The following is a 14,713-nucleotide window of genomic DNA, read 5'->3' on the forward strand; positions in this document are numbered from 1 at the left end:
CAGTCAAAAATCTTTCCCTCTCATTTAAAAAACAAAAGTGTTGCTTTCTAAGTCTGATAAATTTCTGAGAAAAATCAGGCCAACCATGCAAACCAAATATCTTCAAAGCTGACCTGGATCAATTTCTGGCATGGATCTATGTTTGTACATTGTGACATCAGCATCTCTTTTACTCCAAATAATTGTTTTGCTTTGGGTAAATGAAAGTGGATCTCTAGGAAAAACAGGGCCCAAGAGTCAGTTCATTCCATAATGCTAGCACCAGGGTAGGGCTACAATTACATGGCAACTGATGGGTCTCAAAGATTAAGCTGGGCAGGTACCTTTCTCTTCTCTGTATGGGCTGCTGGGTTCTGAGTTCACTTTCCTCTGGATCCGCTCAGGAGCCTGGACAGTGTTAAAAGAACCATGACGAGCCAGTCTCTGTCTTGCACAGATTTGAATATGGCTATATGCTGTTTCTCTTTTCAATTCTGGTAAGACTGATGCAGAAACATCCACTAATTCTTCATCTACATAAATGAGAAAATTGGTAGTAGTGTTATGCAGCTAGAAGTCAGGATAATTTAAGTCCTTTGAAGAGATGACATTGAACCTGTAACTACAATGGAGCGACCCTATATGCCAAAAATGAAGACAACCAAAGACATTTTATAAGGGTCGTCTTAAACCCCAATATCTTTCAATGTACCTTTTTTTTTCTTTAAGTCAGTGAATGACTATAAAATGAGATGGAATCCATAGACATTCTAAAATTATCTGAACTGTAACAAAAGTAGAGCAGGACGTTCTTCAACCCAAATTAGAATGGGCCTGACATTTCTAATGCTCTATCTGGGAAGAGAGTATCAAAGAAAAACCCAATCACGCTCAGCCCAACATGCATATCTAGAGATTCACTTTCAAGAAGAATTAAAATCAGGCTCATATGCCACAGATCTAGGACAATGAGTCTACGAATCTCTATTTCCTATGAGCTTTTTTTGTAGCCTCCTTCTGCAGTAGGGGGCTCAGTTTCTAAGTGACCAAAGGAATAAGGTCAGCAGAAATCTCATGGTGAAACTGCCACAGAATAGTAAGGAAAACAGAAGCCTGGGCCCTGGAGGCACACACTGTGCTTAAAGAATCCTCTGTGAAGTTGAGACACAGCTCACTACACAGACTCAGGCAGCCATTGCTGTTGTCCAGTCCACCCTACCTTGTTCACTTGTGCTAGTTTTTCCTTCCTTCTAATCCCTCCCCCCCTTTTATTCACGATAGTGTGTGTGCATGTGAAGGAGAGAGATGAGACCATCATGCAAGGTCTGGTCATGCTGTGACACCTTTCCTCTAGTCCCAATGTTCCAAACGTGGTTGCTCAGTTGATGATGATGCTATCAGTAGTGGAAGTGGAGAATACAAAAAGAGAACCATATTTCTGAGAGACACAAAAAATAATGGGTCAGCCCTGCAGCCTGGTGGTTATGGGAGCCAGATCCCACATGGTCGACTGTGATGGCTTGAGAAGATGTTGCACACATATGCATGTATGTCCAAGATTCCGATGGGATGGAGAAATGGAGAAGGCATTGCAACATGACCATGCCCCACTGGGGAGGTGTCTTCTCGGTCTCTGGTTCTCTCTACTGAGCATATACACCCTCTGGCAAATTAAACAAAAAAGGCCAGGTTGAGGTTCCTGATCTGGCTCCAACACCCTTTCTCCTATGCTAGATCAGAGTTCACTCAGTTGCCATTTTACTAGTTGTGCAAATGCACGAGCTTGTCTTCTCAGCACTGAGTCACCTCCCTAGCTATCCTGCTTTCTTTTTTTTTTTTGGAGAGATTTTCACTGTAGGGCGCGTGCGCTCGCCAGACAGACAGAGAGAGACATAGAGACAGAAAGCGAGAAATCACCCCCCCAGGGGGGATGGTCACGCCGCAATCCCTTCTCCTCCATTCTCCTCTCGGGATCTTGGGCATGCACGCACACGCGCCCAGCGTGAGTTTAAGTCGCCAGGTCCGGGACTCAAACCGCAGTCGACTACATGGGAGTCCAGCGACATAGTCATTACGCTAACCGCTGGTCCCTATCCTGCTTTTTTTTAATGGCACCATCACCACCTGTGAGTCCTTCTTCTGGTTAACCTCAACACCCAAAGATTCCTTGTCACTTCTGCATATTACATGTAGTCCAAATTTCTAGGCTCAATTTTTCAAGCCTTCCAGGAATGTGGTTCTAATTAATCTACTTTTATCTCATTATGTTTTAGCCTATGTTCTCCATTTAAATTAAGGTGGTTGATCTCCCTAGCACAGACCAGATTTGTCATATACAAGCTGTTCCTTTATCTCTCCAAAATCTAGCAGTTCATTAGAACTTAACCTGTATCTTCTTTGAATTCCCACACATCCAGTACTACCCTGTCTAGTGTTTAACTTTCAAAGTGTGCTAATTATACACTTTCAATAGAAGCTCATTAATCAATAGAAGTCAGTAAGGCACTGTTCTGGGTCCTATGAGATAATCAAAGGTGAATAAAGACAACATCCATCCTCACATGTGTAGGGCAGGGGCAATATCAACTGCATCAAAGACAACCACAATACTAAATTACAATTGTTCAAATGAGGTACTTTTTGCTTTAGGTGATCAGGGAAAACTTCATGGAGGAATTAACATTTGAGCCAGAACTTATGGATTGAGTAGTGTTTTTATGTCAAATAAGAGAGCTGCATGGGTGAACCCAAAGCAGAGAAGCAGAAAGTGGCAAAATTGCCTATGTCACACGACCGGGGGCCACATCACATACATCTTCACTCTCTCAGGGCATACGCTATAGTGACGGGCACATAGTCCACGCTCAGTGAATTCTTGCTGGGTTGAATTAGTTATACTTGACTTTAAGTGGTTTCAGCTAGATCCTCAGTGAATAATGTATTACAAGTGAGGTGGAGAGCTATAACTTTTATAAGCCTTGGTTAAGTGGCATAAATTTATACAATAACACCAAAATTAGAAGGATAATTTAAAAATAACATTAATGGCTTTTTTCCCAGGCCGCACAGCTACATGCAAAGTGGCTGGTACAGGACCTGGTCACAGATTACTCATTTTTTCCCATGAAATAAGAAGATGCCCTCTTTTACTCCAGTTGATTAAAACTATGTCAAGTATAATATTTTAAATAAATGACAAAAAGGGTGTTTATGACATCCATCCTGTATTTAGAAACAATCCTACCACCTATTCGTCTGCAACAGGAATTGATGTAATTTTTTTTTTTTACATTGTCTGGAATTTCAAAGACAAACAGCTGTTTCATTCTGTTAAAATAGAAACAACCAGCATGGAAAAGAAGTGTCGTGTTTCATTCTGGGTCCCAAATTTCCAGGACAAAACTTCAATACAAAATAATTCTAAAGACCTACAATTTGATAGTTACAGAAACTGTTCTAAGTGCTCCGATTTCTCTTTCTCTGTGCGCCAACCACTGCACACGGTGTGTAGGCTAACGCTCACCACTCCAGGGGTGACGTCCCTAGTCTAACCGTGTGTGTGACCTGGATTAGAGGAGAGCTCAGTCTCGCTGCGTAATGATGCTTTAAAAAAGGAACTCAGGGGGGGCCAGTAAGAGGCCATGATGGTTAAGGTGCTAGAGTCTCACATGACCGACCACAGTTTGAGTCCCGGAACTAGCAGCTTAAAAAATCATGACAAATAAATGTTAAAAAAATAAATAAATAAATAAAATAAAAACAAAAAACAAAGTCCTTCCCCCCCCGCAAAAAAATCAGGATTTTCAATAAAACAGCTCGCTAGGAAAACCACACTGCCTTACCATTGGAGCTGAAGTCCACAGGCCCAATCCATTTGAAGGCTGGTTTGCGGCCTCGTTCTTCTGTGACGTGTACTTTCTTTATCAGAGCCAGGCTGGTCAGAACATTGGCTATATCGTAGAGGCGTCGTACCTTTGCTTGAAGATATAAAACACAATTATGGTTACGCCGTCTGTGACACCATGACATTTTAGTCTCTATGACAGGTAACTTTTTCCAGTCACCACATAAACTTCAAGCAGAGAGCAGCGGGTGGGATGAGGAGACCGATCACTCCACCGTGAAATCACCCAGGCTTTATATATCTGGGGACACACACTAAGAGAAGGTCAGTATGTCCTTCCATTTCCACAGCTTCACACCTTGTACAAGAAGCACTTGGTGACAAGCAGGGAGTGTTGTGATTGCAAAAACACCAAGGGAGGAAAAAGGCTGTAATTAAAGGCTTAGTAAATGAAATTCTGCTACATGGCACGTCAAGAACTTGCCCTGGTCTCTATCCACAGGAGGTAGTGGCACCAGCTCCACCAGGCAGCTGGCCTGTGAAAATGACAGGGCTTCCCCTGAGCTTCCTGCAGGCTGCACTCTGGGGCACCCAGGATGCCCAGGATTCAAGGTTATGAGGTACAACTGTGCTCATGACAGCCAGCCCCTCCCGGCCATCCTGCTGTTCTGACCACCCAGTGCGCAAGAGGTGAGATGGGCATTCTCTGACTCTCAGAGGACACTTTGGGTGAGACATTTGAAGTTAGGCCTGATGGGGTGCCAACACATTCAATGGGCAGGACAATGAACACAAAGTATAATCTATTCAGGAAATTGATGTACAGGTAGGAGGCCCACATGACTCCAGGGCTCAGAACAAACAAAGGAGTTTAGATTATCATCCAGAAACATTAAGCATTCACCCTAGATACAGTTTTCTTTTCATCTTGACAGAGCTGGATTTTACCTAGCCATTTTACCCCCAGAGTAGCCGTAATTCCAGCTGGAAATAAACAGCAACAAAAAAGCTAGAGAACACGGAGCTCAATGCTTCTGAGGGTTAGAAAAGGCTACTTAAGCAGACCAGGGCATTTGGCTCAGGACTGAAGATAACAGAAAAGGAAGATGCACTGGGTGTGACACTCAGAGACACGCTCCCTGTCCAGTAGCCACGTCCCACCACCCATTCCCTGGCCATTCCTCTGGTTCTTACCTGTAGACAACTTTCAACTCCACCCTTCAGAAGAGTATGCAGGGGGTGGGGAAAAAAGGGAAAGAAAACTCAGACATTCTGTCTTGGATGCAGCAATACTAAAGAGAAATGCAAAGTAATTCACACCCTCCCTGACTGTCCACCGTAACCACAGAGGAAAAGCATCTGCAGGACTGTACCAGGCATGCCAGTTTGCACCCCGCTTCTCTGCCAGTTTGCAACCAGCTTCTCTCTCCCAGCACCATCAACCTTGGTGAGTGCCAAGGAGGAGCACATTTCTCAAAAACAAGCTATACATATCATCTCAGCCAAAAAATATCAACCTGTGAAATCCCACCCCTTCTGTGTGGATACGTAGATTTGGGTGAAGACTCTTACTTTTGAATTTGCTATGGTCTGGGGTATCTTGGCTTTCTTCTATCAGTATTTTGGCAGCCACATCCAGAGTGACGATCTTGGTTTTAGAGACGAGAAACAGCATGACAAACTTCTGGCTCATGATTCTCAGCGACTTGTCTTTTCTACTGTTTGCAGATGCTACAAAAAGAACAAAATAAACATCACAGCGTTACAACTGACCACAAGAAAACAAGGACTTAGTTTGCCAGAACTAGCTAAGTCTATCAAAAGATGGAAAGACCAGCCTATTATAGGCAGAAACCTACTGGACCCATCATAAAAGTTGGCTCATAAAGAAATGCAGTGGATTTTAAGGATCATAAGATTACTGTACAATAGGCATCAATTCTGAAATTATTTTTTGAGGTTTTTAACCACAGGGTGCATGTGGTCACCAGAAACACAAAGGGAAAGTGGAAATGTGAGTGAGAAAGCACGCCCTAAGGAGGCCACAGTCCCTTCTCCTCTATTCTTTCAGGATTTTGGACACACATGCACATCTGCCCAGTATGATTTTCAAACCACAGTCAGTCATGTGGGAGACCAGCACCCTAACTGCCACACCACCTGCTGGCTCCCCAAAATGCATATGTAAACCACTCCTAATGCTTTTTACTTATGCTTTGTATATTTAAATATACACATTTAAATTGAAAATAGTAATGTAGAAGGACATGAAATCCGTACAAGAATAAGGATCAGAAATTGTTTCTAGGGCATCAACTTGCCTTCCTAAAGGTGAGAACACCATTTTTATTTCTCTGTGCTGACAATATCTAAAATACCTAAAACAGTAATGCCCATAGCTTACATTTTTTTTTTTTCCTCCAGAAATAGGTGAGTAAATAAACTACAAAAATAGGAATTTGATGAAATGTGCACTCCTGTGGAGGGCAGGAAAACCACTCCTGACAGATGGCCGTCTTCTCTGGTTATCAGGATAATTACTGGCTCGTGAGGTGGAACTAAAAGGTACAAGGCCATGAATCTGATGAATGCCAGGCCCACCTTTCTTTCCATTTCTATTTCTTACATTTGTAAGTGAAATATGACACTTGTCCTTTCTCATCTTAGCCATGAGGAGGAGGGTGAGAAGGATGAAGATCACTGCTAACACAGGAAGATTAGTAATATAATTTGGGAAGGGAACAGTGCAGACAGAAAACAGGAAAATGCACCAAATAAAAGCAGGGGTTGTCTATTTCTCTTTTCAACATTTTCTACAAATGAGGTTCTTTTCTAATCTACTCTAACATATAATTAAATAGAACTCTTTGAAGAAAAAAGCTTCTTCAAAGTAAATTTTAAAGTCTCACAAAAAGAGCAGTATGGGGCTGTCAATCCATAACGAGAGCACTGTTAGAGATCCATGGCCCAAACATGCCAAACACTGAGCAAACTGCCACCAGACAGGTTTTCAGTGAGGTCCAGTGGGCAGCCCAGTAGGGGAGCCATCTGTCTGCCTTTCTTCAGTAGATAGAATAAGAAGACATCTTCCTCCAGGCTTATCCATCTGGCCCTTTCCATCTTAGTGATTCTTTTCAGGAGGGGCCACCACTGTCTGCCATGACTCATGAGATTATAATGGACTCACAGGAGGGATAGTCGGGTTCAGAGAAATCCAGTAAGTGGTGATCTTGGGGATCTGGATAACCATCTTTTCTACGTTCCCCCAATTTATAATCCATCAGGTCCAGCTCTCTCTGTTGGAGGTATGCCATCTGCTCTTCATATTTCTGTTCCTCTCCTAATCTCTGGAGGGTCCTCAGGGTTTTTGGCAGGCTGTGTCGTCCATGCCAGCCATACTGATTCTTAGCCACCCGGCTGACCAGATGCAGTGACTCTAGCACATTGACAATGTCATAGATGCGTCTCCTTTCAACACCTGTTTGAAAAACAGAAGCCAAAAGGCGTCATGCAGACCGACATTTTGGAGTATAAATTCCTTGAGAGGCTAGACCATATCTCTGGGCTATTTTATCGGATGCCCAATGTAATACTTAACAAATATGGCAGCTCAATAAATTCAACCTGCAAGGATGCAAACAGAGATACATTTTTTCCCTTGGGATAGATAGGATAAATCTAGGATAGACACATCTAGAGATGGTGATCGTTCCATTTGTATGACAGTGTAGACTGTTCTTTAGACCTATTAAGGCAAACCACACAAACATTTCAACATGTTAAAACTGATGGAATTGAGCAAAACACACAGTTTGCCGAATGGACACTTGATGAATGGATGACTGATGGCAACTTGCACTTCTAATAATGCAGACTGTGAAATAAACTGTATCCAATAACTGGCATTTCCTTATTGGACAATATTGTCCTTTCCTGGAATGTAAAAATATTACCTTGGTAACAGTGGCCCAATAAGGAAAATGGATAGAACTGGAAACTTGAGTCAAGGTCTGGGTACCCTTCTTAAGTCATTGGAGGAAGTTAAAGCCAGAATTAGAATAAGATGAGTCTCCTTTTGTTCATCATGACTACTGCCAAATAGCTCAACAGTAAAGCAGAGACTCTATTTAGTGCAATTTGACCATGAAGTTCATCAGTTTCCTACCCCCTTTCCTAACACTTGAAAAATAGCTAAGTTTATGAGTTGCCGTAGACTTTATCAAAAATATTGGGTCATCGGAAAAGTCATGATCTATTTCTTTTTTTTTTTTTTAAAGAGAGATTTTTGCTATAGGGTGCATGTGCTCATCAGAGAGAAAGAATCACCCCCTGGGAGGATGGTCATACCGCAGTTCTTTCTCCTCCACCCTCCTCTTGGGATCTTGGGCACGCATGCACATGTGTCTGACAAGTGTTTTAAGTCGCCAGGTCTGGGACTAGAACCACGGTCAACTATGTGGGAGTCCAGCAACGTAACCACTACGTCATCTGCTGGTTCCATGATCTATTTTTCTATACAAAACTGTTCTATGACTTTTCCAATGATCCAATATTTATGATGATAAAGTGTGGGGGGACTCTGAGGGCAGACTTCCTGGATTTGAATCCCTGATCTCTTACTAGCTGAGTGGTCCTGGAAAGTTATTTAACCTTTCTGCCCATTAGTATTTATCTCATAAAAGGAGGATTATGTGTGACTGTAAGTATTAAGGGGTCCACAATAGTGTTTAACTTTATCTAAATACCTGCATATATACATTTTGCCTGGCACTGAGGTACTGAAAATCCCTGCTAGCCTGAGGTCACAGTAGAAACAGATTTTAAAATCTTTGTCTGTGACTCATTCTGTTGTGCAACAGGCCCACTGGTGGTTCTCTTTGCTCTCATGGAAGTATCTATAACAAAAGCCTCCAGGCATTTTGCAGAAACCAGTCCAGCTACAAACATGCCCTCTTTTGTTCCATCCCTTCCCCCCACTTCTTCGGAGCTGTCACATAATCAAGGAAAGCTCAGTGAATATAGTTTTTGGCCCTCCAAGATTTACTATGGGAAATACACCAAGTTACAATGAAAACTGGAGCTGAGAGGAAGTTCTACCCCATACATGAAGAGGCAGTTCACAGCCAATCAGAACATTTTGGCTCACGACCCTGAGAGGCCTGTCACCCCTTAGAAGCTCAGGCTTCTGTACCAGATCCTGCTGGAAGGTGCTGGCAGGGACAGTGAGAACTGTCCAGAACTGCCTGGTTCTTTATTCTGGTCTGTTTTCATATATTAACACAACTTGTTTAGCGTGGAACATTCTAAAAACCTTCCCATTAGAAATGTCATGTGAATGCAAATGAGACACCCCAAGGCCAGCCACATGCCTGGCTGTTCTGTTATTTGGTATTGAGAAAAGCTGTTAACTCTCCACCTAGTGGCAAGACATCCCAAGAAGGGAAAACAGATTCTGACCAGCGAAGACAGTAATCTCATGCTTAATGAGTACAATGGGTGTTTAGTGGTTGATTGGGTGCCTACTTAAACACTTACCTTCCAATCTGGACTAAATTTAACTAGTCACTGGCTGGTGCACTAAAATGTCCATTTCACAGGTCTCAAGACCTGTAGGTTAGTCTGGAACTTGATTTGTCAGAAAGATTTTCCTTGACATTCAGTATTTTTTATAGTGAAGTGGTCCTATTAATCCTAGACATGGCATGAGTTATATGGTCAAGAACTTACCAGTGGTGGCCATGCTTCCTTTAGTTCACAATGGAACTTACCAAGAATAATTCTCAGCTCAGGAGAACAGTTTCCTAGACAGTGTTGTTTTCCATTTACTAAAGCCATTCCCAGTTCTTTATAGTCTTACCCATAATGTAAGCATCAAATCTATAAGGCATCAGAATCAGGAATCAATGCAATCTGAATGCTTTGCACACCCTTGGTTAAACTATAGTCTTGTAGCTTTTAACTTGTGATGTGGAAGGAAGTTCAGATTCCATCTCTCTTTTTTTTTTTTTGAGAGATTTTTGCTATAGGGCGCGTGCGCTCGCCAGACAGACAGAGAGAGACATAGAGACAGAAAGTGAGAAATCACCCCCCAGGGGGGATGGCCACGCCGCAATCCCTTCTCCTCCATTCTCCTCTCAGGATCTTGGGCACGCACGCACATGCGCCCGGCATGAGTTTTAAGCCACCGGGTCCGGGATGCGAACCACGGTCGACTACGTGGGAGTCCAGCGACATAACTCCATCTTAAGTGATGGTCACCTCTGCAATACTTTCAGAAGAGCTCATATTCTAAATTTCACTTGAAGAAAGATGGCATGCTCATTGGGCAAGTCTGGCTATCATAAAGCACTAGGAAACTGTGGAGTTCTGCTTCAGGCAGCCATAACATAGGAATCTGCAGAATGATCTGCTACCCATGAGCAAGCAGGAGTCTGCTTTTCTGTCCTCCCTGGGACCTAGACCTCCAACACCTAAACTTTTGTCTTCTGCAAGTGACATCAACCAAGATCCCTTGATGGATGACAGGGAGGAAGTCAGCCTTATGAATCCCAGTGAAGAGGACGCTGGATGATCTGTCATTTCACCCTCATTTTCTAAAAGGTAGTTTTCCGGGACCCAGTGCCTGAACTGGCGCTTTACCACGCCTCTGTCCAGCTGCTTCACTTTCCCTTTCTTGTTTGCCACCATTTTGAGAATACTATATTATAGTCCTGGGTTCCAAAATGGCTCCCGGACCTCAGGACTCTCTTTCCTCTTCTTAGCTACAGGGGCTGACAGGATGGCAAAGGTAGGGTATGGGTGGGGAGGTGACAATCTAGTATGAGCTGAGTAGAAACCATCTACCTACTATTAGGGGCTACTCATGTCAGGCAGAGTTTGGCATGTTACCGACATTATCCCCTACTTTGCTATGTCTCTACAAGGTAGGTGCTTTGGTCCCTACGTCATGGACATGAAAAGGTTAATTAGGTTAATTAACTTTTTAAAAGTTACCCAGCTCTTGCAATCCCAAGCCTAATCCATGGTCTTCCCACCACAACCCACTGCCTCCTTATCACCTCAGTTTCCAGCAACCAAAAGTCCTCTAAACTTACTAGCTCAAATAATTCAGATTGACAGTCATCTATTGAAACACACTTCTCTGAGCTTTGGAGGAAACAGCTAGGAAGCAACCTAAAAATGCAATCTATTGTATATTTATTTAGCTGATCTCTTCTAAACCGTTTTTGTGTGAAAATCGCTTTACTAAGGGGACCCCTGACACCTAGAGTCATTGTGTTTTCTATTTATTTAATGATTGTCAGAAACATGTTCATCTTGACACCAGTTGCAATCCATGTCCACTAGGGGTCTCTATTCTAAGCAGTTGTATACATATTTATAGCCCAGACACAACTGCACATTATACACTCATGCCACGTGAACATGTGTATTTTCCTTTGTTATAAGGCTTAGCTATTTGAGTTACAGCCAGATGTGCTTTTTTCTAGTTTGACAGCCTTGCTGTGCTATCACGGTATAAAGCTTCAAACGTAATGCTCTTGCTCTCAAATCTTGCTTTATTAAGAAAAAAAACACCAGTTCTGAACTCCTAAAAGCAATATTAAAAGAGCAGGATGTTTCTTAAATATCCTCTCTGTCTGAAGTAAGATGAATTGAAAATATGAGATGTTAATTTATAATATAAGCCTCTTATAAAAATATTTCCTCCACCAAAATCTATTTTAGGGTTCAGAAAAGAATTTTTGTTTGGCTCTCAGGTCTAGATGACTCCCTAAAATTCTCTGGATAATGAAGAAAAATTTTATGCTGACAAAGGAAGCTCTGTGTGCTCCTCTGTCATCCTTTTTTGAAGGGCTCACTATCCAGTTAACAAACGAGGCTACTTGAAGCCTTTGGGCTGCCCAAGCAAACCAGATTCCCGTGGTGACTTGGAGGCAGACCTCCAGTAATCTGATGATACATACCAAGACTGACAGCAACTTCATCTAGGGAGATGGTAGTTTTCTCAGTTGACAAGGGGTAACTTGGATAGCGAGCTAGAAACTTCTGGCACAGGAGTCCTAAGCTTTTCTGTTTTCTGCTTGGCCTTTGCTTTTCAAATTCGTCCACAGCACTGTCCCCAACAACATCAAGCTACAGGGGGCAGACAGAAGGGAGAGGAAAGATGTTTCAGTTAACATCCAAATGGAGAAATTACAACAGCTGCCACTGGAAAGTTGTGGGCACATTTCAATCCATTCCATTCTGAATACTGGTTAAAATACATTTTCTAATCTAATTTAATGGTTTACCTATTGCCTTCTCTGTGCTGAATTTTTCCTTTGTAATTTGAGGCTGAGTCTATTAGTAAGTTTAAAAAATGAAAAATGCAGGGAACCAGCAGTTAGCGTAATGGCTATGTCACTGGACTCCCACGTAGTCGACTGCAGTTCGCATCCCAGACCCGGTGGCTTAAAACTCACACCGGGCGTGTGTGTGTGCGTGCCCAAGATCCTGAGAGGAGAATGGAAGAGAAGGGATTGCGGTGTGGTCACCTCCCCTGGGGGGTGATTTCTCGCTTTCCATCTCTATGTCTCTGTCTGTCTGGCGAGTGCACGTGCCCTATAGTGGAAAAAAAAAAAAAGAAAGAAAAATGCAGTCATTGATAGGTTGCTAAACCCTTGCTGCTAGGATGCTTGTTGGGCCTATGAAATTAACATGGCCAGGAGCATGTTAAAAGATGTAGAATCACAGGCCAGCTCCATGGCCTGGTAGTTAAAGCAGCTGAATATCACATGGCCAGCTGCATGGTTTTAGTCCCAGACTTGGTGACCTGAGAAACATGCCAGGCACATATGTGTGCTGTGCCCTAAATCCTGAAAGAAGAAATGGAGAAGGGATTGTAGTGTGACTATTCCCCATAGGAGGTGTCCCTCTCTCTCTGTCTCTGACAAGCACACATGCCCATTAGCAACAGCAACAATAACAAAATAGTAGATATCTTATCCCAGCTATGTACATCAAAATCTGCCTTTCCATAAGACTCTAGGTGATTCTTACTGATATGAAATTTGAGATGCACTGGCTTGCACTGTGTCACTGAACTTTTTAAAATTTTATAATTGCCCACAGGTTGTTTAGTTGATGCAACTAAACAAGGATGGCTAAATCACATTTCTCATTCTTTCTCGTTTTAAGTACACTAAACTACTGTCCTTGTTTCATTCAGACTTTGAATAGAACAAGACTTTCAGTGAATAGGTTCAAAGGGGAAAGTGATATGATTCTGAAAAAGCATTTTATTAATCTAATACTCATTTATGATTTTCAAAAAAGCCCATAGAAAACTAGTAATACAAGAGAACTTCTTCAATGAAGGGTATTCATGAAAACCCAATGGCAAATATCTGCCTTAAGGGAAAAATCTTGAAAGTATTCTCCTAAAATCAGGAAAATGATAAGGATGCCCATTATCTCTGCTGCTCTTCTATATCAGATTGAAAATCTTAGTGCATGAGGACAAGAAAAAGAAATTGAGGCACAGGGATTGGAAAGGAATAAACAAAATTTTTATTTTGCAGAAGACATGATTGCTCACTTAAAAAACTCAAGGAATCTAAAATTTCAAAAATAATAAATATACCGTCTTCATGAATAGGAATACTTAGTACCTTAAAGAGGTTAATTGAATCAACAGACTCAATAAAATTCCAATTAAAATCCAGTCTAAGTATAGAGAGAAGAACAAAGAGCCAAGAATAGTCCATATACTTTGAAGAAAAGTAAGCTGAGGATTCTACTTTACCTGATAGCAAGGCTTATTTCATTATGGTAATAATGTAGAGATGGAGAAATTGGCCAATGGAACAGAAGAGAGTCCAGAAACATATAGACACAAACAAAACTTTGACATATGGCAGGGGAAACATTACCAACTCTGCAAAGAGGAAGAACTCCTGCACAAACAAGAACTATTAGTAGCTCTCTGGGACCAGCAGTTGGCATAATGGCTATGTCACTGGACTCCCAAGTAGTCGACTGTGGTTTGAGTCCTGGACCTGGTGGCTTAAACTCACTCCAGGCATGTGTACATGCATGCCCAAGATCCAGAGAGGAGAATGGAGAAGGGGACTGTGGCATGGTCATCCCCCCAGGGGGCGATTTCTTGCTTTCTGTCTCTCTCTGACTTTCTGGCGAGCGCACACACCCTATAGCAAAAACCTCTCCAAAAAAGAAAAGAAAAAAAAAAAAAGAACTATTAGTATCTCTCAAAATTTTTGCTCACAAGATCCTTTATGTTCTTAAAAATTACTAAGGATTTGGGACCAGCAGATGGCATAATGGTTATGTCACTGGACTCCCATGTGGCTGACCGTGGTTAAAGTCCTGAACCTAGAGGCTTGAAACTCACACTGGGCACATGTGAGTGCATGCCCAAGATCCAGAGAGGAGAATGGAGAAGAGATTATAGCATGACCATCCCCTCAGAAGATGATTTCTCACTTTCTGTCTCTCTCTCTCTCCAGCAAGCACATGTGCCCTATAGCAAAAATCTCTCTTAAAAAAAAAAAAAAAATTACTGAGGATTCCACGTGACTTTTTTGTTTGTTTTATCTATTAATATTTACCATATTAGAGATTAAAACTGAGATGTTACAATGATTAGCAAGAAAAGGGTCAGTGTTTTAGATGTTCTTTCAAATCTCTTTAGTGTCTGGCTTAATAGAAAACGACTGGATTCTCATGTTCCATTTTGTATTCAATCTGTTGTAATATCCGTATCATGTAGCTACCAGAAGACTCCACTGAATACTCAGGAGAGAATGAGCACTCAAATGGTAAATGTCTGAGTATTATGAAAATAATTTGGTCTTCCTTGACTCTTGGAAAGATTCTCTGGAGTCACTG

At 42.0% G+C, this 14,713-nt stretch overlaps 1 protein-coding gene across 1 annotated transcript in view; it reads right to left on the reverse strand.

Moving 5' to 3' along the window:
- E2F7 (E2F transcription factor 7) overlaps positions 1-14,713 on the reverse strand; it is a 41,070-nt gene that overhangs the window by 12,810 nt on the left and 13,547 nt on the right. Inside the window, exons 4-8 of the mRNA XM_006142856.3 lie at positions 11,791-11,959; positions 7,011-7,301; positions 5,396-5,554; positions 3,822-3,956; positions 324-512 (exon numbers count right to left, since the gene is read on the reverse strand). Of these exons, the coding sequence (XP_006142918.1) occupies positions 324-512; positions 3,822-3,956; positions 5,396-5,554; positions 7,011-7,301; positions 11,791-11,959 (943 nt within the window). The remainder of the gene's footprint in view (positions 1-323; positions 513-3,821; positions 3,957-5,395; positions 5,555-7,010; positions 7,302-11,790; positions 11,960-14,713) is intronic.

This window comes from Tupaia chinensis, unplaced genomic scaffold (assembly GCF_000334495.1).
Source record: "Tupaia chinensis unplaced genomic scaffold, TupChi_1.0 Scaffold000085_1, whole genome shotgun sequence".
NCBI lineage: Eukaryota > Metazoa > Chordata > Mammalia > Scandentia > Tupaiidae > Tupaia > Tupaia belangeri.